Genomic DNA, 25,676 nt, shown 5'->3' on the forward strand with positions numbered 1-25,676 from the left:
TCATAGACCTGAAATCTGCAGCTGACTCAGCAAGAAGAAAGAAAGGAAGAAACAAAGAAAGGAAAAAAAAAACCAAACAAAAAAAAACCACTTCTACTTCTTCAATGCACATCCACAACAGGTTTGGAAAAAAAAAGGTCTGAGTGATCCAGCTCAGACTGTATCCCTGAGATGCTCTGACACAGCCCTGGTGCCCCCACAGCTGGCTGTGCAGAGAGCAAGGTGGGGCAGCCACTGCAAGCATCCATCTGAAAACTCACCACATTTCCAACAGCTGCTTTCACCTGCATCCCTATGAGTTCAGGAGCCCCACTGCCTGGACAAAACTGAGCTAGAGCAGGACGGGGCAGATGGATGCAGAACAGTGTGGGGAGGCTGGGTGCTGTACTGCAAAGAATGCTGGAGAGTTCAAAATGTGCCTGAAACACAGCTTCAAGATGCAGGTAGTAGACACAAACCCCCACCACTGCAGTGTGCTGATGGGACAGTGCACCCATGTCCCTGGGAAAGCACTGGGACCTGAAACCCAAAGTCAAGAAGATCTAAGATCTGATTCTGGGACTTGGGCAGTTTCCATGGACCTGGAGTTCAGTTCAGCTTTATGTACTGGTCCATAATAACATACTGTATGATACAGAATTGCAGTGAGGAAAATGATCTAATGGAATTAAGTAACCAATTCTGAATAGATGTATTACAGCAACTTCAACATTGCTTGATTTTATACTTTATGCTCAGCCTTCATATAACAAAACTGCTGACAGTAAATCAGACCCAGGTGCACACAGTGCTTCCCCTGATACTGACTGGATAAAAGTGATCACCAGTTGAAACAGAAGAGTGTTCACCCACTGAAAATTAACATATTCTCAGAGCACACATATCTAGAAATTCCATGGAAAAGCCATTTCTGATGGCAGTGGGAGCACAGGATGGAGACCAAGAAAGTCTCACGGTACGCAGTGCATTTCTCAGAACAGTCACGTGTGTGAGAACAGAGAACATGGAGAGGTTCTGCTGGGCTCTGACAAAATCCTTGCCCCACTGAAGGAAAAGGAACGTGTCCTTTTGATTTTGGTGGAGTTGGAGTGGTATCTATAGTGTGTGCATGTAATGACCTCACACTGCAGCTCGTCACAATTTTCTCATTGGGCACAACACCAAATTATTCTATATTTATTTATATAAACTTCTGCAGGAAGTTTTAAAGCCAAACATCACACTTCCACGTGGAAACAGCAGCACATAAAATAAGCAAGCAACCTTTCATCCCTGACAGTGCACTGAGACTCAGACCTTTGCCCCATTCCAACTTCCTTTGGATGCCAGTAGAATTAAAACCAAACTATCAAGATCAATCAAATCATGATACTTTTCCTTACAGTTTCAAGTATTTATAAATACAATTTTATACGTTTTATGTACATTTATGTATCTTATATAAATAAAATTTAACAAATACCTAAAAAGGATCATCTACTTAAAAAAAAACAAACAAGTTCTTATAATGCAAGTCAGGAACATGATATGAACTGTACCTGTTATCACTCAGGTTTAACACTCTCAGCTTCTGCATCTGACCTATTTCATCGGGGAGAAATTCCAATTTGTTGGAGCGCAGAGACATCACAGTCACATTTTTACAACTTCCAATCTGTGAGAATGAAATAAAAAAGCAAAGATGGAACAATACTTACTTGGAAAAAAGCTATTATTGCTAACTTAGTGTCAGAAGGTGGGCACATCATCTTTCATTTTCCCTATAAATAACAAAGAATGGAAAATGCAGAATCTAACATCAGAAAGCACAGTCCTTTGTCAGAAACATCAGGGAAGTGCACTATGCTACCTGCACTGCTGCTTCTGAGTGATGCTCTCACCTTTGCATGAAAATCAAATTACTAATTACTAATTTGATTTTTACTATTTTACTGCTTCTGAAGTAAGTTAATTGCTTTGACAGATATTTTGTCTTAACAGGGATGAAACTTGAGGCCCATCACAAAACATTTTTATGTAATTTAAAAACAGAATCAGCTTCTCACTTCTCTGGGCAGCTCAGGAAGGAAATTCTCATCCACAGCCAACGTCCTCAGGTTGTGAAGGTAACCGATGGTAGAAGGTAGCGACTCCAACTCATTACAGCTGCAGTCAAATTCTTCTAATAAAGACAAACTGAAATTGTAAATGCACTTGTTAGATGCTGTTTGAGGGTTAAGTAATAAAAATTAGCCATCTAAAACCTTAGGAAGTTCCAAATCATCACCATTCTGCAGCCATCGTGCCCTGAAGATGGAACTTTTATTACATATTTCCCTAGGAGTGGTCTATAACAATAAAAGTTTAGGAACTATTTGGCACACTATTCACTGATCTTGTCTGGTCAAGCAGCTTAAGGACTACTTAGTTTCCCCCATAATCATTGCTGGCAGTAAATTTTCCAAGAATTCCACAATGGCAGTGACTGGGGTTCACACGAAGTTGACGAACCAAACAGAAAGTTCACAGACTTAACACACAAAGACATGTAACAGGTAAAAAACAAAAAACAAAACAACAGTGTTTTTGGATGTTTTCTGTTGTGTCCTAGGGACAGGGGTCTACATCTTAAAAGCCACCTTCTCCTCTGGTAGAGCTGCTGGACAAGAGCTGAGGAGAAGCCAAGGGAAAGGAGCCAGCCCAGAGCCCCCACCAGGAGTCCTTCACAGGCTGGTTCCTGCTCTCCAGACCTTGTCCCAGCACTACACAGCCCTCACAGCTCTGCTGAGTGGCTTTTTTTCCCCTGAGGATTACAGGTGCTATGAGGGAACACTCCATATTTCAGTCTTGCATTGGCAATTTGACCTTTGCTAATGCAAATTCTTACAAACAGGAATGAATGTGCATCACACAGAAATAAGCATATTACCTTTATGCTGTAGACACACTTACACAAACTTCTTCTGAAGAAGCATCTACTGAATCTCTTGAAAACTTAGGTCAGATACGAATAATTTTAAAATTAACATTGTGCTGCTCATTCAAACCATGGAATAAAAGTTTTGTGACTCATTGTGAATACCATCATTCCCACTTCTACTGCCCTTTTTTTTTTCTCCATACATACTACGATTATTTTCTCAAGTGCTCACATGCATGACAGAGGGAAGTCCAACTTGAAAGCTTGTTCTATTAAAGATGCACACGTTCTTACTTTTACTGATAAGAGTTTCAGAAAACCTGAACCAGAAAAGATCAAAAATAGAAAAGCTCATTTTGAACGACTGTTTCCAATGGAAATTGGAAGCTCTCATCCTCTGAACTGTAACGGCGTATGTTCCCATGACAGCAGAGTGACTCGACTTCATTTGAAAGATACTGTCTGGCATAGAGGTTCTCAGCTTCTCTTCTTGCTGGTGACATCATCAGTAGACAAATGAATATGGCCACAACAAAAGCAATGAAGCCCTCATGAAACTGTGTTGCATCTCTGTAACCACCATTGCAAAGCACGTAGTTCAGAAAGCCGTATATTGTTCACCATGGCTTGTGGATGGACGCTACGATGAGAATAACTGCTGTGATCCCAATCATGCTAATTTAGAGCTAATGAAATTTTAGCTAATGTTTTAGCTTTAATGTCTCCTTGGGCTGAATTCAGATCACTCTCTATAGATGTCAAGAACAGGCAAAAATCACATACGTCATCCACTGAAATGGGGTGGCTGTCCGTACACACCCTAAGGTTGATGCAGAATACTTTTGGGTAGATTGGTGGCACTGAGGTCTGGGCAGTGGGCATGGCAGGGTGGGGTTTGGGGATCTCAGAGGTCTTTTCCAACCTCAATGATTCTGTGATTTCTATGGAACACTCCTCTGACACCATGCAGTGGCACTGAAGTTACCACACCATTCCCTACGCGTGAGCCACAACCTTTGCACCCAGAAAACAGAAGAAGGGGCCTTGGCTCAGGTCCTGAGGATACAGACTCCAGCCCCTGGGTTCAAATTGTAAAGCACTTTATGTAAATCCTCTGCTACGGTCTAACAAGGTAAAGATAAATGTATGCCTCAGTGTTTTACTGAGCTGAGTCTGCTGAGCATAGCATCTTGCAGGGCCAACTCCAAATGCCATTTACAGGCTTGTGCTCCGAACACGCCTGCCAAAAATGAGGGTGGCAGTTCACTGCTAACAGCACTGACTCAGGCAGTGCTGAAATGCTCTGTGTCTCATCAGGAAATTGGTCCCTGGAGGGAGAATTCCCTCCTCCACATTGCTAATCTCTGTGTGAGAATAATACACTCCGCGGTGGGTACCGTGCCTATCATTTAGGAGAAAGAGACCCAGTAGGAAACTATCCAAGTGGATGAGTCAGAGAAAGGAAGTTCATTTTGATGTGGGAGACACTGTCCTCATTAAGTGAGGGAAAGTACTACATTTAAAAATAATGTGACAATATTGGGTGATTAACCTACTGTTCTGCAGTCACACCTTTCAGAGCAGCAGTATGCATCTCTTACAACATAATCATGGATCCCTGACAAATAATACTGAACAGATATTCAGCAAAAAAAAGAGAGAATTCCCTTCAATCTGAACATTCAATCCATAGGAAAATATTACCATTACAGCTTTTAAAGAACAACTCCCAAAATTGCTAAAGGTAAAGTTGGACATAACACCAACCTTACTGCACAGTGCCCATCACAGCTTTAAGCCCTATGAGCTCTCACTAACTGCCAGAAGTGACTGCTGCACAACCACATCTCCATTTTGTCACTCATGCAGTCAACATTTAATACAAACCATTAATATCACATTGATATAAAGCACTTAAGAAGTCCATCACAGGAAGCCAAATGTGAGATTTCTGTTGCTACAGACTTCATAGTCCACAAATTTGGATTTTTTTCCTCAATGTTATATGAACAATAAAATTATTATTGAGAATATTACTAAGAAATGGGTGCAGCAGTAGGACAGCAGCAGCTATGGGGACTAGAGATTATTTCTACTCTAGAAATCTCACTTTACAATCATATCTTTAAACAAATCAAAATGAATCCTTCCAGGCTTTAATTCTGGAAGGCTCTCATCACCCCTTGACTTGAGAAAAATACTGGGAGTGAAATAGTTTGTGGAGGTAGAACTCACTGAAGAGAGACTGGTTTCTGCACTGTGAGCACAGGCAGAGTCTGAGGCCAACGCTCAAAGATGGAAAAGATGACACTCATCCCTTTCTCCCGTTCTGTGCTGAGAGCACAGGGCTGGTAACAGGGCTCAGTTGCACCAAAGGCATTTCTTTGGCTGAACTCCTTATCTTCTCCCTTGAGGCTTGGAACTAGATGATCTTTGAGGTCCCTTTACAACCCAAGTCATTCTGTGATCCTTCTGCAGGAATCCTGGGTGAGGGGGATGATGGAAACACAGGAGCTACAGCTACTGATGTTGGCCAGGGGCTGTGCATTCTGATTTTTTTTTTTTCCAAATCCCAATTTAGATTGGATTTCAGAAGCAAAAGGTGTAGAGGAAGAGTCCTCCTACAAAAACGGCAGTGTTGAAGATGTCCTCTGCTGGGAAGGGATATGTGTGTGTGAAACAATACCAATCAAATCAAAGTACCTACATCCAGGAACGGCAGAGTAATCATAGAGGGAAGGAGTTGGTTCTTTGTATGGCTTTGGAGACAGGCCTGGACCTGCCTGGAGTTTCACAATAAGCTGTGGACACTGTGTAGGTGATACACAGAGGCAGCAGAAGGAAGCTCTGTGCACAGCAATACCACGCAGAATTTTGCACCAAAGATCATACAATATGTAACCAAATCTCAGCAAATCGGTGTTTTTCATATGAAGCTTGCTTTTATGAGATTTTCACCTTTTTATGTATGCACCTACAAAACCGTCATGACTTTTCATTTCTGCTCCTTCTATATTTTAAGACACCTTCACACATACGGATGGTTTACAGCCACCTTCCTTCCAACATCAGTCCTAGCTGTTGCTATGGAAACTGCCATTCCCCCAAATTCTTGTCTTCTACTTTTGTTGCTCTGATCATCCAAATTGCAAGTGATTCATACAGAAAATACCCCTTCATCCTCTGTCTTGAAAAATACGGTACGCTTCACCTTCACAGCTTATGGCAGTGTGAGTCCACACGAGTAACGGTGCTGCTCCACATGTAAATGTTCCAAGCTGCGTGCCAGGCACACGTTTTGGGATTATTTTGTAATTCAGTGCATCTTTGTCTTACTTTTGATTTCAGAAAAAAAAAAAAAAGAAAAGATTTTTCTTGATACTCACTTTCCAATCGCATTGGGCAAAATCGTGAGCTGATTGTCATCTACTTTTAACGTTGTGAGCCTTTTCAGCAGCCCTGCAGAACGGGAAAGAAAGGAGGAAAGAAAACTATTTCACATTCATCTTCACCTTTTGTAGCCTCCAATATTAGTAAAGAAACAATAATGCCCAGCAGATGATTTAGATCTAGATTTTAGAAATTACGCGGCATACAAACACATTTCTGTCCCACTGAAAATATGCTCCATTATAACGTGACACAGATTAAATGTTGAGCTGAAATGCAAGGAGTCAGATACTAAGTGTATCCTGAAGGCCTGGAAAACATGAAGAGGAAAAAATAAGGAATAGTATTCTGTTGTCCTGGTTAAAAGGTGATCAGGTCCCAGGGCACCAAAACTATCTAAAGTAAATGTACACTTAGAGTGCTTCACAAAACGTAGGTACAGACAACTAGAATCAGTCCTGAAGGCATTTGTGCATACAGATAATTCTTTTTGTTAGCAGAACTGTTAGATTCTGAAGGGTGAGCAGATGCATCACTGGGTAACGTTTACCCAGGGAATGACACTTTGCTCTACACTGTGTAACAGGGGAAATCAATACAACAGTAAAGACAGAAAGAATGGGAAAATCATTGCATCGCAGCGGCTGAAACTGAGCTTGATAAGGTCAGAAAACAAGATTCCCACCTTCTGGAAGTGAGTGACATTTCAAAGTCTGCTTTTGCCTTGAAGGAGTTCCAGAAACACTGAAATAGCTTTTTTTTCCCCTCTTTTTTGAAACCATTATTTGTCATTAACATTGGATATAATATAAGTTAACTACTCATTGAGAGAAAATCATTAAGCGGAACGTGCCATCGTATGAAAGCTGAAGCAGATGACAAGTACAATTAAAAGGGATATCAGACACATTACACACAGTACATTTTGGTTGAAAAGTTTTCAAAATCAGCACGTTCCAGCAAACATCTAGGCTTCAGCAGCACTGTCTTTTAAGAGGAAAAATTTCTACTAAAAAGAATTGCAGGAAGCTGTTGCCTGCAAACGCAGTATTGAAACAACTCTTTCTGCTTTGCTTCAGTTACATCTATTATAATTCAGTAATAGGAACTTGGAAATGAGAACTGAGTGCACAGTTCACAGTGTAAGCATCCTTCTGTACCAGAGTTATGTAACCTTGAAAATCAATCTGCACGTCAGAAAACCACATCGAGAAAAAACTGCAGGGTTGATGGTGAGATATCATATTAGACAAAATGGAAAAGAGCTGTAAAAGTCACTCAGTAATATTCATGTAGTAGAGTTTCATTAGGCAGCTATACGTTCTGGAGGATTGACACTGTTAATTAAAAAGTTAGATGTGTCCAACTCCTTCAGAGTTTAACGACAGTTCTTGTTCCAGCTTTACCATGAGGACAACTGTAAAAACTGGAGCTTTTCTCACCTATGGAGTCTGGCAGTTGCTGCAACATATTTGATGACAACAGGAGGTCTTCAAGTCCTTCACATCCCGATATGTCCAAATCAACAGTTTCTATCCTGTTTTTTGACATATCCAGGTACACGAGCTGTTTTAACTTCCCTATAGACTTAATAGCACGTTACAAAGCGTTACTTCAACATAGACATGGCATGCCAATTTCCAAGTTTAAAAACAAACAACTGCAATACTACAATACAAAAGACTGCTACTGGTTATCTCAGCACGCTTTTCTGTTTGTCCCTCTGAAGCAGTACTGGTATTTCCTCCTGCAGAAGGAAAGGCACAGGCACAGCACAGAGCTGAAAATCAGCTTCACTGTGAGCCCAGGGGATAATTCTAGGGCCTACTAAAATGCCACCCATTGCTGTTAACCCAACATTCAGGTCTGCAAATGAGCTGCACCAACATAAATGGTACGTGCCAAACTGATTCGAGCATCCTGGACTCGTTAAATCTGGGTGAAGTTTGAGTTCTCAGTGTCATATGGATGTGTTACTGCTTCAGTTGGACACAGATCCCAGGGACACGACTCCCAGCTCACCCCCACCCACAGCAGCACTGGGGTGACACATGACAGCGGTGCATTTCCGTGTCATACCAACTGTCTATAATTTGTAAGGTCTCAGGTCAGGTTTCAGATATTCATAATTGGGCTCTGAGAGGATAATATCCCAACAGGTTACTTTGTGAATACATCATGTACAGCTGAAAGGTCAATGAGCAACATGACAAAAATTCTCAAGTTTCTTTGAAAATCTGTTGGCACGTGGAGTTGGAAGGCAACAGAAGCAATCTGCCTCGTGGTGCATTACCACAGGGTTGGGCATGTTGCTCCACACGCGACATTTCACCAAAAACAATCAGCAAGATAGAGGCTGTTGTTTTCCTTATGCTGAAATGTACAAATGGTGTCTGAGAAGACAGTGGAAAATACCTTCTCCTCACAACGCAAACTACACGAGGCTCAGATAAAACAGGTACACTCCAATTTAATTACATCACATAATAACACAACGTTCAGAAGATCTTCACGTGCATGGCTATTTTGAGCCTTTTATTTCTTGGTAACGGTATTAGAATTAACTCAAAATATTCACCCATCCAGGAAACTCACATGTACTCATTTACTGCACAGTAATCTGTTCATCATTAGTACCATAGATTAAATTACATAAAATAAATGTTCATACCCCAGGTAGTATTTGCAGAGAATTATTGTCCATCCATAACTCTTTCAGATTTTGTATTTGTTCAAGAACCTCGGGCTGAGGAAAAGCACAGACCACGTTATGGACACTTACATCAAACAGTTTGGTTTTGTTGTTTGGTTTTTGCCCTTTTTTTGTTAAATAAAACAGTATTTTCTGACAAAAATATTCCATCTCCAACTTCTTTTTCCATAACACATATCACATTCTTGGGTAGTTAATGACATGAACAGTAAAGTAATGGAACAGAATTCACCTTGTTGCTCTTTTTAAAATCAACAAGGACATTTGTGCAAATTAAATGAATACCAAGAACTCCTAGCAGTTCTTGCTCTAAGCAGTTTTGTGGCATAATGCAATTTGTGAACGAGGAAAAAAAAAGAGAAATGAAATGGTGGAAATTCACCAACCATGTGCTGAAAAGAAAGACCTAGTCTGATGATGCAGCAGAAGCCAAACTCTGCCTCGTATTTAATGAACAGTCTCCACACCAGCTAACAGAGGCAGACTCCTGAGCACTTTCCTGGACACACATCATTTATGAACTATTTAAGGTCTGCACCTGCCACATTCAGCAGTTAGAACTGCAGCACACAGTGGTCAAATCTTACAATTGTGGAAATACTGAGCCTTAACCCAGTGTTCTCTTGTTTCCAACATCCCAGATGTTAGTGGGGGAACCAGGACAAGGCATTTCCACATTTCAGCCTAAGCAGGTTTTTTTCATGAAGCACTGTTTTCACACGCAAAACATGAGTTTCAATTAGCTCTGCAAAGTTGCAGAGGTTGTTTTCAAAGCCTGCCAGAACCCAAGCACTTCCTCTGGCTCAGGCTGAAGCCAAGTCTGGCATTCTAGGAGCCTGTAGTACCATTTCACCACAGCTATAGCAATACAGAAGAAAAAATGCATCGCTTCAGCATCTCAGCAGTTAAAAGAGACATCCAACTACCTCCCATAGCCTGAATTCCCTGGAACATTGCAGTGCCCACAGGAAGTCCTCTTCCTGTTGCCCAACCACACGGCGTGCCCTGGAGCAGCTCATTCACACGGAGCATGGGGCAGGAAGGAACCTGCCCACCCGCAGCTCAGTCCCTCTGCTCTACGTGCAGTCATGTAACGTGTTTCTATTAAAAAACGATTAGTCAATAATTGGAATGTAATTTATTTTGCCTAAGCTAATTCTACTGATTATTCTTTTTCTTCTTTGATGGTTAAAAACTGCCTCTAATTTCCAGGTTAAGTTAATTAGTGGTCATTTTGTGATATTTGTTCCTGTGATGATTAATGATTTTCTTTTCCTCCAGTGTTCGCTGAGGTTAATACAGATAATCATAATTCCTCCTCTCAACTTTAATTTTCTCCCCAATTCCTCTTATGAGACAGACACCTTCCCCAGAGGCAGCAGCCTGCTCCTGTGCTGCACGCGTCCACAACGCCTCAATGCCTTTCAGCAGAAGCCTGGTCCCCCAGGCACAGAGCACCGACGTGACACCTGTGTTAGTTGAAAAGGGGCATTTCTTACCAGTTCAGAGAATTCATTATTGCCCAGATCAAGTCTCTCCAGCTGAGTCAGCTTGTGCATCGACCTGTAACAGACGAGGAAATATCTAAAGTGAAGATTTCCCTTGGAAACTGTCGGTGAGCTTTTGCTTAGATAAGAGTAAAGCTCAGGTGATGTCGTTGCTGTAAAAAAGAGTTAGATCAGATGGACGTTCCTGCAGGTGAGGACAACACACTTCTGCTTTTGGACGTCGACTGATGTTCTGGAACTGCTAAGCTAGCAGCAATTACAGGAATATAAAAATAAACATAAAACCTTGGCACGCTTCTGCATGGTTGACTCATTTTTAAGCAATTGAAAATCCTATCAATTGTGATGTCCATATGAATTTGCAATCGGGTTCTTTATAAACTTCTAAAAAGCGTGCCTGCTTTTTGCAGCAGAAATACAAAGAGTGGCTTTTACCTCTTTAGAGCTGCAACAGCACTGACCTAGTGTTGGGACAAATCTCCCTGGTCTACCTCTGAATTCACAGTGTGAAAAAGAATGGTTCTCTCAATCCCATGTGAGAATCACACGTGGCATCCATGCACACGGACTGTGAAAAGCAGAAAACCATCAGTCTGAATTCAGGCAAGCTTTTAAGAAGAACACGCATATCTTTCAAAAACTACACTCAGAATACACCACAGGCACTGACCCTAGGAAGTAATCCCAGAACAGCAAAGATAATTCCAAAACGGAAAGAAAATCGCACAGCAACTTCATAACACAAGCTGAAGGGTGGAAGGTTCCAGATGGATGGAGAACTGTGATTGCTGTTACTGGGAAGAATGCTCTGCTCCTGTGTATCACTTACTCCCTGCTAGATGTGTACTACTGCCACTTCATGCTCCTCTGCGACATCAGAATCTCAAAGTTGTACGAAGACAAGGCTGGGGAGTGGTATTCAAAATTACCATGACACTAGAGAGAACAAACAGCATCTCCATTTGAATATATTGATCTCTATGGTTTACGATGAGCGACTTGATTTTAGAAAAAAGGTTATTAAATTTAAACCAAACAGCTTTATAAATATTACATAAAGAGATCATTCATTTTGAAAAACTGAAATAATGATGCTGATATTCTTCCAGGGCTGCACTAAACAAGGCATTTGGGACAGAGCATGTGCTGTGCCACGATACCCAGGTGCTGCCCTCAGCCTGCCCTCCTGCTGGAGCATCTCCATCACCCAGCTTTGGCTCTGCCAGCACTTCCTCATCTTATCTGGAAGATAGACTGGGCCAAGATCACAGAATCACAGAAGCATTCAGGTTGGAAAAGAGCTCTAAGATCCTCAAACACAACCCCAACTCATCCCCACACACAGTGCCCAGTGACCACATCCCTATAACTGATACCTTCCAAAAGGCACAAAACACAGCTGCCCTGTTATGGATAAAATTCAAATGCAATAAATTAAATACTGCCTTTGTTTCCATGGACATAACTGGGACAGGATCTTACTGCTGCTGCAGAAGTACTTGCTCAATCCTGATAGACCAACATGTTCTGAACACAGCACTACATGTAGAAAGCATTTTCTGCTAAACATATATTATTGAAACAAACAAACAAACAAAGTATATAAACAAATATTTGGCTCTCAAGTTCCAGAAGTGACATATTTTATAACTTTCTGTAAGTGAGCAGTCTCCATGAATGACCTCCTGTATTTCTCCATCTTTTAGCTCAGCTGCAAGGAATGAAGGTTAGGGTCACAAAGTAAGAGCAAGCATTGGATGTGCTTCTGCACTTGTGATAAATTAATGGTCTGCAGAGAAGAGTTATTAAAATACATCTGGGCATCTTAGGTGGAAAAGTAACACCTGCTTTTGGAAGACAAGGCTCAAAACACAACGACGTAGCTCCAGCCTAAAGCATGGAGTAGTTAAATCTGAAACAATGCTTATTGATGCAGCTATGATCAGTCAAGATTGAGCACACATTATTAAACAGAAAGTGGGTTTTTTATACACTTTACACTGACCCTCCCCCCCCCTTTTAAGTCAGTAATATAACTCTTGATTGATGCTCTCCAATTCCCACTCTGCTTCTCACTGCTGTTATGTTCCTATAGTATTCATTACTTTGAAATACGGTTGCTATAAAGCCAAAAGAAACGATGAAAATATTTTATCTTCCAGTAGTAACTCTTTAGTATGCAAGAGTGTCTGGAAGACTGGGAGCCATTCACAAAGCAGTAAGTGCTCCACTGGCACAAAAGACTATGATACTGAAGGAGGATAATGAAGTCACCTGCAAACACGAAGATTTTCCACTCGTTTCCCCAAAGGGTTCTGTTTGATATTATGCTCTCCATTAAAATTTTAGCTAATGATGTCTTTAACCCCTCTGGCCCTCCAACTCCACTGTAATTCTCTTTGGAAATATCATGCAAGAGCTGACTGAAATTTTACAAATCCAGACAAAAGCTCCTTATTTAAACAGAGCCATAACATACTTAAGTCAGATCAGTTACACTCAATATCTCATTAAATAACTTCTAAGTCACTGAAAATGTTTACATTTGGTCTGACTTGAAGCTTCGGGAACTTTCACCATTGTGCCTTAATTGATTTATCATTAATCCAGCTCACATTTCCGACACTTAGATACAAGTTGTAGATGCTCAATACAAAAACTTTAATTAAGCCATCTTCATGAAGAAAGTAATTACACTAGTAATTGCAAACACTTAGTGATGACAGACTGTCTCACTACCCCAAAGATTCTCATTAAGTTTATGAGGAGCCTTTCCATGGACGCTCACCTCCTCTGCAGCACACGAGCAAGGCTGGGCCCAGACCATGATGAATGGCTGCAATTACTCAACCACTGTTGGCTGATGGCTGCTTTGGAGAATGTGAGCACATGAGCATCATTACTTACACACACAGATGCTAAGAGCACTAGCTGTACACGTGCTCACATGTATTTCACTTTCACTTCTGTGTTTCATATTTATATTCTACCTTTGAACAAAACTTTTAGTTTAAGAGCTCTGTTTCACAGCACTGCAAATTCATTATAGAAAACAACTTTTAGCCACAACTTTAAAACATGATGGCACAGTTTCTCAAGACAGACAAGCAAATAGTTTCAGAAATGGCAGCACTTGTATGCAGGCAGAGGAATTTCAGCTAGCAACTGTGGGACTCTGCTGAAAGACAAAGCACACTGCAAAGGTACCCATGGGAACATCCCATCCCATTTTCCATCGCTCTGTGATATTTTTGTCTCTTTCATGCAACTACTTATATTTTTCTTCCAAAAAAATCCATTATATTTTTTATGTGAGGTCATTTTATGAAGGAGGAATAGGGAAGCTGCAATTATGAGTAATGCTCAGTTAAATATTCATCGCTTCAATGACGTAATGTAATTTAATTAATGTGATAATAAAACTTGCAGCCAAATTTTTCACATAAATCTTAATCCAGATTGCATTTGAATCCATTCCTCCATCCATGGGTAACTGCAGGAGTTGTATGGAGGAGATTGCAGAGGGGTGCCCTGTGTGCAGTGTGATAAGCTCATGATGAACTACAAGTGTGTGAAAACCAATGTAAAGAGAAAGATTATTGAATATTTGGTGAAAAATCAACATTGTTCACACCAGTTTGAATAACATTCACAGTACATGAGATGTAAGATGCACTACGAAGTTCAGTGGTATCAATTAGAAGCCATGGTGATGGCATACATTGCCTAACACAGCTTTCTTATGCTCTTGCACGATTGTTCTGAATGTCTTATTTAGAAGTTACTTACCTACATGTTTTAACACATTAAATAACCAAAAAAAGCCCTTACTTTAACAGCTTATGGAAAAAACTCAGCTATCACAAGTTGTCTCAGTGAAACCATGGCTTCACTACTGCTCAGTTTCATGCCAGGTATGAAGTGGTGATGAAGTGAAGGTTTATTCAAAACCTCGATCAAAAACCCATGCTCACACGTTCATTTTTCTCACATCCAAAGAATTACGCATGGGGGTAACAGAGATATCTCCAATAGGTAGAAATCCATGAGTGAAAAGCAGTTGTGACAGAGGCAGAAACAACCAAAGATGCAACACAACACAATGAACGTGCACTTTTTGTGCCACACAAGGACAGGACTGACACAGTGCTAACAGCTACACGCTGCATCTCCTTGAGCAGCAGCTCACAGTTATGTTTGTATGAGCTTACAATCAACAGATATCGGTGTTTTCCAAAGAAATAAAAAGCAACTACAAGCAAGTATGTTCCCACTAATGGAGTAACTGCTGTAATAATTTCAAATGGTGTTTCCTCATGCTTACATTGTACGTGGTAAGTTTCATGTTGAACATGTTAAAAACATCACATTCAGGAGATTACACTTCTAGTACTTTAAACCTTACCATATAACTTTATTAACTGATCCACTTAGGAGTTGTGTTGTAAAAATGGTACTTAATGTCAGTCACCTATGTTCAATATTGAAGAGCAGTTACATTTGAAACAGGAATGAAGCATTGCATTGCATCATCTGTTTCTTTATACTGCACTGAATGGATTACAAGGAAATCTCAGTATTGGTTTTCAGTGAATCTCAGATGAGGTAATCCACGTCTAGAATGTAAAAATATTCTAGATATTGGAAAGCAAAGAACTTCACATATAAATAAATCTGTCAAACAATCAAATCTACCTAGGTTTCCAAATAACACGATATGCTTAGTGAAAAACTGAGCTTGAAGATAGCAGAAACTGTTACACATTGAGCGAAATATTTAAATGCATATGAAATAACTAACAAAATAGCATTTATTTCACAACTTCAATTACATCCAAGAACATATATTTTGCAATTTCAAATATCAATCCACAAGTCAGAGAATATATCAAGGGATGATTCCTAAAGTAACCCTTTGCCACTCTTCTATGGCCTCATCGTTACTCCATACAGAAGTCAGGAGCAGGCAGCTCACCTGCAGCACAGCTGTCAGGAATGCCACTGCAAAACGCAGCCAGAACATCAATCAGGATCAAACCTACTGCAGTAAGAGGCAGTCCCCACCAACCTTTGCATATCAGCACAGTTTGGTTCCACAGCACAGTTTGGGAGAACAACCTCAACACAGCCAACTCATGCTGACGCTCCTGATGCTGCCATTTCTGGCACCTGAAAATCTGCAGCCTCCACCTCCTCTGCTGCTCGTGCCACTGAACACACTCAGGTGATGGGTGAGGGCAGGCTTTCCATCTTCCAGCACTAAGGTGAGGAAAACCAATGCAAAAGGTGTCTGAACTCAGCCCACTGACCTATGGCACTGAAGACTTGGGAGACTTTACCTAATTCTATGTCAAGGGTTTAAAATAAAAAGCACCACTGAGAAAGATATCTACTACACTGAAACTGGAAATAGAGCTCTTCCATGACTCAGTCAGGAATAAAAAACAACACAGGCACCTCATTTCAGCAAAAAAAACCTAATGTGTACTAAATGTAAGGATGTTAAAAACACATCACTGAGCTAAAACAAGGCTTTCTCCACAGGGACCTAAATGACAACTGTTTTAGTTTGAGGTGGAAATATATTGGGCCTCCAAACACATATCTAGACTCAGAGCCCAGTCAAGAATCACTCTGCAGTTGGCAAGGTTTTCACTGCTGATCACAGTGAAATCATCACAGCTTTGACCCTCGATCACACACCAATTTCTTTCCCAAAATGGCTTTCAAAACCACTGGGAGCCATTTTGACATCCAAGGTTGAAAACGTTGATTTGGCCCTGACCTTCCATCTCCTTTGCCAGAAAGCAGAGAGAAGGCCCAGCCTAAACATCAACTTGGTCTGAATATCAGCCAGGATGAACAGAGTCCAATGGGCATTAATGAATCCTGAGGAGTAAAATCACCCGAACAAGCTAACCCAAAAGCAAGAACCAAAGAATGTTGCCCTCAACACATTTCATACTTAGCAGTCCCTTTGATTCCTATTTCTACAAACATGGCCCAAAGAAATCACCAACGCGTAGAAAAAACAGGAACATTCCCCCAGCTAAAGCCACAGAACTGAAAGGAGGATGAGCCGGGAAAAGACAAGGATGAATTCAAGATGAAAAATGATGTGACTGACAAACAATCTTTGCACTAATTGAGGAAGAGGGATGGAAGCAATGGGACCGAGCTCGGGCTGGGTGCTAATGGCCTGGTGGCCTTCAGGGGACTGCTGATGCTCTGCAGAGACATCCACAGCTACTGCACATTGACACAGCAATGAATAAAAACTCCAAACTCCCCTTTTAACCGTATGCAGGCATTTTTACTCTGCTGATTTTTTTTTTGTTGTGTAGAATTGAAAGAATACTGACTTATGGTGCCCTGAGCATACTGAGCAATTTCCTTGCGTACCATAAAACAGCCATACCCAAGAAAGCTGAGCACGCTAATTAGATCTCATTAATAACAGTCAGAGGGAACTCTGTATGTCTCTAGCTCCACAGTGCTCTGGGAGGAGCTCAGGGTTCCAGTATAATTAAGAACAAAATGAGTGCAAGGTGAACCAGAGTGATTCTTCATGGTTGTAAATGCTCACCCCTCCCATCACTTTGCACTGTGAAGTCTCTATCTGGAATTCAACCCTGCTAGTCAGGTATAAAATAGAAATCAAATTTGCATCTGCTAAATGGAAGTTTTTAAAATGGACAAACAAGTGATAAATAAGTACAAAAATATTTGGCACATGAAACAGGCCCACATTCAAGGCTCCACGTTCTGCTTGGCCTTCCCTCCGCGTGTGTGATGTGTTGACATCACACGACACAGGAGCTGCTGGGTAAGAGCCACTCAGCACAGAACCCAAGCTGAAGTCTGTTCAGGATTACCCAAGGTGGCAGAAGAAGTGCCAGCACTTGATCAGAGGGCTACAAGAAGTTCTGGCTGTATCACCTCCCTGCTGGAGAGATAGAGAGAAACCGACACTGCTGTCTATAGGCAAGAAGAATCAGGGCCTTTTTTCAGACAAGTCTGGCCCACTGTGCACGGTCAAAAGCTGCTCTTACTACAGGAAAGACACACAAAGCGTTTTTCTGCATCTTCCCTGAGCAGCAAGTACATTTAGTTTAGAACAGCCTAATACAAAGATGTGCAGTCGTAGTGCCTTATTAAAATACTGGCCGTGATTCAATCATGTATTGCCGAAGTACTAAGACTTTTGGAATGAGACTTATTAAACTGAGCCAGAGTTACTATTTAAAGAAAACAGGTCAATGCAGAAGATGAAAACATTTGTAATCTCAAAGTGCAAGAAACAGTTTACATCTTTATAATAAACTAGGAAGAAAGTGGAACAGCCTTTCAAAAAATAGCAGTCCAAAGCGAAGCTTTAAAACCTATTTTTAGATGTTCCTGGACGTGCTCTCAGCTGATATAAATTGGGTTCTGTTGACTTCAACACACTTCACACAGCCTGTGGTTTTGCAAATCGAACTTCCTAAAACAGCAGCCTGGAGGTGGTAAGGATTTCAGCGTCATAAATTTCAGTGAAACGAATGGGACTAATGTGCTCAAGTCACAAGAATGATTCGTATAACTCCATTCTGAGAATTAATGGAAATAATAATTATCAGATTTATTAATAGCTGAAAAATCGGAATGGATTTTACCACCTTTTAGGTATCTGAATATCTTTCTGAATCGTTTATTGGCTCACTGCTGCTGTGATGAAACCAAGGAAACAAGCGAGACTGCATCTGCAGTCTTTCAACATCAAAGAAGACAGAAATGTTTGTACTTATCTTAAAGGTAAAGCAGAAGAATATTGAAATAGGGAACAATAATAAAATAACTTTATCTGACAGCGTTTCAAACCATGTTTTAAATTGCCAAAGATGCTCCTTAGTGATACGCGCCATTTTCTGTACTAAATTGATATTTATAGAGGAATGCCAGTATTCAATACACACAATGTTTAAACTACATTATTTTGTGTTTGTTTTTTCTTTTTTTAATTATCTTTTCAATCCAAATGAAGCCTTAGCTAGATAAAAGTATGACCTTTAGCTTCCTATAGGTAGATACCATCCACCACCATCTCCGTGGGTTGTGACATTCCAGCCTCAAGCTGATAGGTTTCAAGTGTACACAGACAGCATGAAAAAGGATGCGACAGATCTAGAAAATAAATCTTTCAGAAACGTCCTGATTTAAAACAACAGCAAAAGAACAAAGAATAATGAATGCTGATGTTGTCGAAGGCACATCAAACTGCTCATCAACACAAAGAATCTCATGACATACGTGTGTCACCCGTGATAAAACCTTCCCCTTTTTGGTTGATTTCAGACAGCGTAGTGAATGATCCCCAGCATTTACTTCATTCAGGACGCAGACTTCATGTAGCATGCACCAACAAGTTCGAACCACCAGGACTGCAACACATGCCATCTGATCTAAGCTTTCCACAATGTTGTTGTGGAAAGTGAGTTTGCGATGGCGGGTAATGGCCTGAAGTTGTGCCAGGGAGGGTCCAGGTTGAGTGTTATGAGAAATCTCTGCTCCAGAGGGCACTCAGCACTGCACAGCTGCCCAGGGGTGGGGGTCACCATCCCTGGGGGTGTTCCAGAGCCGTGCGTGCAGAGGCATCACCAATTGATCTCCCATCAACTTCTGCTTTCTTAGTGTAACAGCAATCTTAGAGCCTTCTCCTAAGGGAAAGCATGCACATATGCTTCATGCATTCTTCTTCCTCTTTTTCTATTACACCTTTAGCTCTTCCTGATCCTTGCTTCATTCTGAACTTGCTCTAATGAGGTCTCATTTTTTATACAACGCCACAAACATTTCTTTATCTCTAGTGGAAATACTTTGACAAAGAACATCTAGCTTTGTCAGGGCTCTATCAGATGGATGACTCAGACATTTTACATCCTAACGATAGACTCACGTTGTTTTTTTCCTTCAGTGTGATTTCTGACTGAAGGACCCCTCACTTACAGCATAATTCCTTATTAGACCCTCAATACATCACCTTGCATGCTGTATTATTAAATTTCATCCAGTTTTAATTTCTCATACTTAGAATTCCATAGTTCTTCCAACTCTTCCAAACTTCTTGATAAGCTCTATTTTTTCCAAACATCAGCTGCTAAGGGTACCTTAGATACTCAGATGTTACCACCCTTGATAACATCTCCATTGTACGTTATTTGCTAAAAGCAAGATACTGCAAAAAAGACATAAACAAACCCCAAACCAAGAGCTCTAACACCTACAGGCAAGAAAATCAAAGAAGAGATGAGAAGACACAGCTTCATGTGGGAACAGTGAGTCACAGGGATGAGTACAAGAAATACAAGTATTTTCTCATCCCTTACCAGCTCCTACTGTTTCTCAGACACTGGTGACTCACCATTTACAAATGCAGTTTCTACAATTTTTCAATTTCACCCATTTCTACTGAAAGAAATCTCACAAAACTCTGAAAAGGTGTTTTCCTCATCTAAAACAGCTCTAAAAGCAAGGATCATACTAACCACTTCTTTTTACTCAAATGAGTAAAACTTGAAAAACATACAGGCAGATTGCATGGCTGCTTTGTGTAATCATCAGCACAGATACAGCCTTCAGGTTCTTTAGTGAGGACAGGAAGCACCTTTGGATCCCTCAGGAATCCAAAAAGATATAAATGTCTAAAAGCGTTAAGTTTACGAGTGACATCTGCTATAGATCCCCAAGATCAAGCTCCAACCACCAACCCATCACCACCGTGCCCATTAAATGAGTCCTTAAGTGCCATATCTGCACTATGTGGCACTTGAGTCATCAGTGTCCTCCCACTGGGAGGGCAGTGTGAATTGGTGCCACTGGCCACCACACTTGGACAAGGAAGAGTCAACCAAGCGAAGTAACACCTACATCAATGAGAAGAACTTAATTACTCACTGCAGCTCACTGCCACTAGGCTGTCTGAGAGCAACCACTAGGATGTATTTGAGTAATATTAGACATTGAACATAAACCAAGAAGGGAGGAAGAAAGAGAAAGAGGTATACGTAAGTCTCTATGAATTGCAGTGAATATTTATGATAAAGCTTCAATAGACTGTTGGATAACTTAAAATGCTTTTGTTGCTACAGAAGTGTGCTCAGAATGTTCCTCTCCAGCTAAGTTGTAAATTCAGGTAGTAGCTTTGGTTGAAGAATGGATGGAGCTTTACTTCAGTCAGTACAACAACTGCACTGCCCTGACACAAACAAGCAGAGTGATGAACATTGAGGAGAGGAACCATCTCTGAGCTTTATGTGCCACTGCTCCTAAAACACTTGCCCCCCCCCCAAAAAAAAAATATAAATAAATAAATAAATAAAAACAGGAAAACAGTTATTTCAGCTTGGGGTCAGGTCAACTCATGGACTAGCCAGCCTAGCAACCCTCACCTCATTCTTCCCTACTGACACTGCACATTCCCCACATTTTCTTCTGCTCCAGCCCTGACACAGTACTATCACTGCTCCTTGATTTTTTTTGTCAGGTTTTTGTCAGGTTAGCTCCCAGTTAACAACACAATGAGTGAGACAGCACGTACATGTACGTGTATACAGCATATATACATATATATATATGTGTATATGTATATATCTGCATAATTATACACGTATCCACATACATATTTGGACTACAAAAATGTGTGCACACACACCAAATGCATAGTTGCACATAGCCTCTACATACCACTGCTGTCTTCACATGCTGGTGTAACAATATTATAGGGGATTTTAGGTTTTATGATTTCCTTCTCTATTCTATGAGAGTTTTCAATCAATCTGAATGTACCAGTTCCTTTCAGCACCAACACAGCTGAATGGGTCTTTGGTTTAAGGTATATAAGACAGCCCTTACCAATCATACACAATTCAAGCAATACTAAAACTCTTGGGGAAAAAATAAAAAAGGACATAAAAATATTGTCTGTGCTACTGAAAAGTCTGCCTAACATATCTACTTCATACTTACAATAAATGAGGACTGGGAAGTAATGGTAGGTTAAGCAGGTGCCCACTGGTAGCACTTGGTTACAACCAATATTCTGGATTCACATTCACATTCTGAACGCAGAAGTCTGCAATTTTCAATCTCTCAGGTAGAATATCAGCCTGCATTTGGAAGGCCTCCTCCTTAATGGAACATTTATTGAAACCAAAGAGCCAGAAAATAGGCACCAGGCCTCAAACTGCCGTCAGCAATGAAGCACTCCAACCCGAGCAGTGCAGATCAGCTCCTGCTGCATGACTTAGGGCTGACTCACCTAACACAGAGCTTGTTTTCTACAGTGTGGGCAGCACAGCCATGACTTCAGCACTGTGAATTTTCATTCAAATCATTTGCTATAACTTCCCAGAAACAACTAATTGGTAGGAAGAGGTGGACTTTGTGTAACAATGCACGTTAACATAAACAGAAGTGCTCAGCATTTATTGAACAGTGGGAAAACGTGGTGGGATTCTATGTCATTTACACAGTACCCAAAAGGAAATTACTGAGCACGCCGGGCACTGGAGGGGCTGGATTAACCCACAGCTGGGGAGTCACTGCCAGCCCACCAAGGGGCTCTGCTGGGATGGCCACACTCAGAGCCCTCTGTACAGGGCAGCCCCTCAATACAGCACAGGGGTCACAGTCCCAACACAATATTTATTTGGTAAATGGCTTCCAAACACCAACACAGACACCGCTGGCCTGATAATTAGCCACTAGGTACAAAAGGCCTCATTGCTCATTCATACAGGAAAGCAGCACTTCAATCGTACAGGTGAGACAAAGCCATACGGGCTGAAGCTGCAACTAAGAGTGAGAAATGGAGAAGAAGGTGGCAGCAGTGTGAAAGGTGTGTACCTGCACCAAAAAACGGAACGGTGAGACAATACTGCGAGCACCTATTGCACAGTCACTGCATCGGGAGCACGTGCACTGCACAGCATTTATCAGGAGGATCATTAACCTGGCTCACCCCTGTGATTTTAAAGCAGCACATTATACTCTGCAGTCTGTTACCCTCCCAACTACAGCCACCTCCGTGCTCCTACACATCAGGATGGTGAGAGCAGCACCTCCACGTCAGTGTAGGTGTACCCCCTCACCTATCACTCATGGGCACATATCCATGTGTGTGCATGCACTCATGTGCATACACAAGTAACTATGTGTGCTCTAATATAAAACAGAGTTGTACAACGATCTTAAATACATTATTTCTTGCAAAAATAAGAGAAACTAAGTGGGGTGTCTTCTGTTCCACTAGCTGCAACAGACAAAAAGTGCAAATGTACTCACGGGTGTTTACAGCACTGAACCCAGAGCTGTTGGCACATCCGCTGACATCTGCTGAAAATCCCTAGACAGACCACACAGAACAAACAACCTATGTGGGTAATGCTGAATGGCTGACAAACGAGCAGACTCTGCACTGCTGAGGAACAGGAAGGAAAGATGGAGGTGCTCACGGTGTGCATTTACCTTCCTCATAGTGGGCATCCGACTTCCCCACTCTAAGACAAGAGGTGATGGCATCGTGTTGCAGAAGGGAAGGTTCAGGTTGGGTACTAGGAGAAATTTCCTTTCCTAAAGAGAGCAGTCAGCACTGCCTCAGGCTGCCAGGGATGGGGGGCTCACCATCCCCACTAGGGGTGTTCCAGAGCCGTGGGGATGTGGCACTGAGGGATGTGGGCAGCAGGCAGGGTGGGCAGGGGGACCTGAGAGGGCTTTTCCAGCCATAATAGTTCTATGTTCTGTGATCCATTCTCCTCACTGGGTGCAACCATCTTCCCCAGTTTGTGTTCAGGACAATTTATCATTGGTCCCAATTTGCCATCTCACTGTGAATACACATCCAAATAAGGAAAACAGAGCAGAATGGTTAGCTATAAAAGGACAGAAAACATCTTCAGAAATATCTGAAAAAAAGGCATAAAAAGTAATAATTTGTCTTTATTCAAGCACCTTGGGAGCAGGAAACCTGCCAGAGTCCATGGAAAGGGTATAAAAGGAATGCTCAGAAAGAAAGGTCACAGCGGAAAATCTAAATTAGTTTGTATTCAGAGTTTGGGCCAGCTCCCATGCTGCAGTGCTCACCTGCAGACTCAGCTGGGGGGGTTGGCTTAAGCAGAAGTCACAAGAAAGCAGAAAAAAAAAAAAAAAAAAAAAAAGAACAGAGTAGAATTGGTGAGAAGAGATGGAACATGGGTACAAGCTCAGATAGTGCATGCATCACAGCCAGAGCCCCAGCACTGGGTGATGAGAAGCATGTAAGCAATGTCACAGCAACTTCTGCATCACTCCAGGATATGCTGAGGAAACCACGTGTCAGTGACTGCCATCTGTACCAGGCAAATTAACAGAAGTTCTTCTAAATAATGACATGAAGGGGTACATGGAGAAATACGACCCACTGGGAGACTTCAACACCGTTTTTGTGATGAGAAGGGATGACTCAGAAACTCCTATCAAGAGAGTACAAGAGATCTGGACGAGGAAACCAACCAAAAGCATGTGCAGAGGTCCATCCCTGGAAGTTCTGAACCTAAGCAGCTGTGTGAAGAGAGAGAGCCTTCACTGCATTAATTGGAAGAAATAGGAATTTTGTATGAATGGGAAGAGGAGCTGCCAACGGTGCCCAGCTCCAGGCTCCCACTGCTGACTTTGTAAATGACTCAGAAAAGGATGCTGACCTACATGAGGGTTTTCAGAAACCAAGTGATTTGGGCTTTGCCAGGGGGTGTGATCACTGCCATAAACAGGGCTGAGAGCAGAGCAAACCCTTTGGGCACCTGCAGGACCCAAATCACTGACAGCAGCACACCGAGGGGCTCTCCTCCCTCAGCAGCCTCCTGCCTTCCTGTGTCTTCCCACCCAGGCTGGAATACAGCGTTATCCTGCAGGACAGAAACTGGGAATTGCAGCCCTCTGTTCTAAGAAATCACTCAAACACAGGATAATTAAACACTGAAGCACAAATTGCCTCATTCAAAACCCAGTGAAGCCAGCAGAAATCTCTGCGCTGAACTTAATTGCTTCAGTTTGGGTGCAAAATGCCTGAAAACATCAGTGGCAATTGGAAAGCCTCACCTTCAGCTTCACATACATATTCAGCAGGGTAGAATTTACAGAACAGAATGCTACAGAGCTGTGCTCTATTAAGCATTGCCCTGAGCCATACCGCAGTGATATTACGTGTCATTACAGCTAGAAAAGATCACCTTTACCAAACAGAATAATATAGATTATCCTGGTTGGGTCTTTGAGCCACGAATAGCACCTGCAGAGGTGGTTACAGTGCTCAAACTTCAGAATCACAGAAGTGCAGGGGCTGGAAGGGACCTGCAGAGCTCACCGAGTCCAACCCCCTGCCAAAGCAGCTCCCAGCCCAGGGTGCACAGCTCGGCGTCCAGGCGGGGCTGGGACGTCTGCACAGAAGGAGACCCCACCGCCTCTATGTGAATTTGTTGTACGTGCTGACAAACTATGCTGGCAAACTCGGCAGTCAAAGGGGAGCTCTTGTTTTTTAATGCAAGGTGTATTAAAGAACACTTTGGAGATCCCTGCTCTGGTCAGGGAGCTATCTTTCAACCTGCAGGCATTAGTATTTCCTTCATAGGATGATTCTGTAACTAAACTCCAACGTTTTGCACTCGGTTACCACGGATACATTTTTACAACAACCTTGACTTGTTGACTGAGTGGCAAAAATAGAGCTCCGGTAATCACAAAGCACATTTAATTGCTGTTTACACCAAGATGCGAAATGCTTCCCTTACAAAGCCTTCATGCACACAGAGCTGACAGCACAGCACAGAGGACAGACTGAGATCTGCTTTTGGGTAACTTTTTGTTCCACGTGATTTAAGCTGCATTTGTCACAGTGACAGCACTGAGCAGGAGCTACTTCAGATGGTGTGACAGTACACTTCCAGGCTAGTTTAGAGCAGAAGCACCACATCCAAATTCAGTATTCACCTTTTCACGTTTATTCTCACAGCAGAACCACCAAACCAACCGCCAGCATCCGTAGGGTCTCGTGCTCACAGTGCACCAAACAACTCGCAGGGCAAGAAGGGAAGCTCTGCAGCACACTCCTGCTGACCTGCCCCACCACCAGGCTGGAAAACCCGCTCTGGTTTAT

The 25,676-nt window shown here is 41.8% G+C and overlaps 1 protein-coding gene across 1 annotated transcript in view; it reads right to left on the reverse strand.

The window, feature by feature from the left end:
• LRRC7 (leucine rich repeat containing 7) overlaps nucleotides 1–25,676 on the reverse strand; it is a 70,118-nt gene that overhangs the window by 34,836 nt on the left and 9,606 nt on the right. The window contains 6 exon segments of the mRNA XM_065737756.1: nucleotides 1,539–1,654; nucleotides 2,046–2,175; nucleotides 6,286–6,358; nucleotides 7,732–7,876; nucleotides 8,961–9,035; nucleotides 10,502–10,565. Coding sequence (XP_065593828.1) covers nucleotides 1,539–1,654; nucleotides 2,046–2,175; nucleotides 6,286–6,358; nucleotides 7,732–7,876; nucleotides 8,961–9,035; nucleotides 10,502–10,565 — 603 coding nt within the window.

Source organism: Cyrtonyx montezumae, unplaced genomic scaffold (assembly GCF_038088225.1).
Source record: "Cyrtonyx montezumae isolate F1298 unplaced genomic scaffold, pur_monq_1.0 scaffold_1, whole genome shotgun sequence".
Classification (NCBI taxonomy): Eukaryota; Metazoa; Chordata; class Aves; order Galliformes; family Odontophoridae; genus Cyrtonyx; species Cyrtonyx montezumae.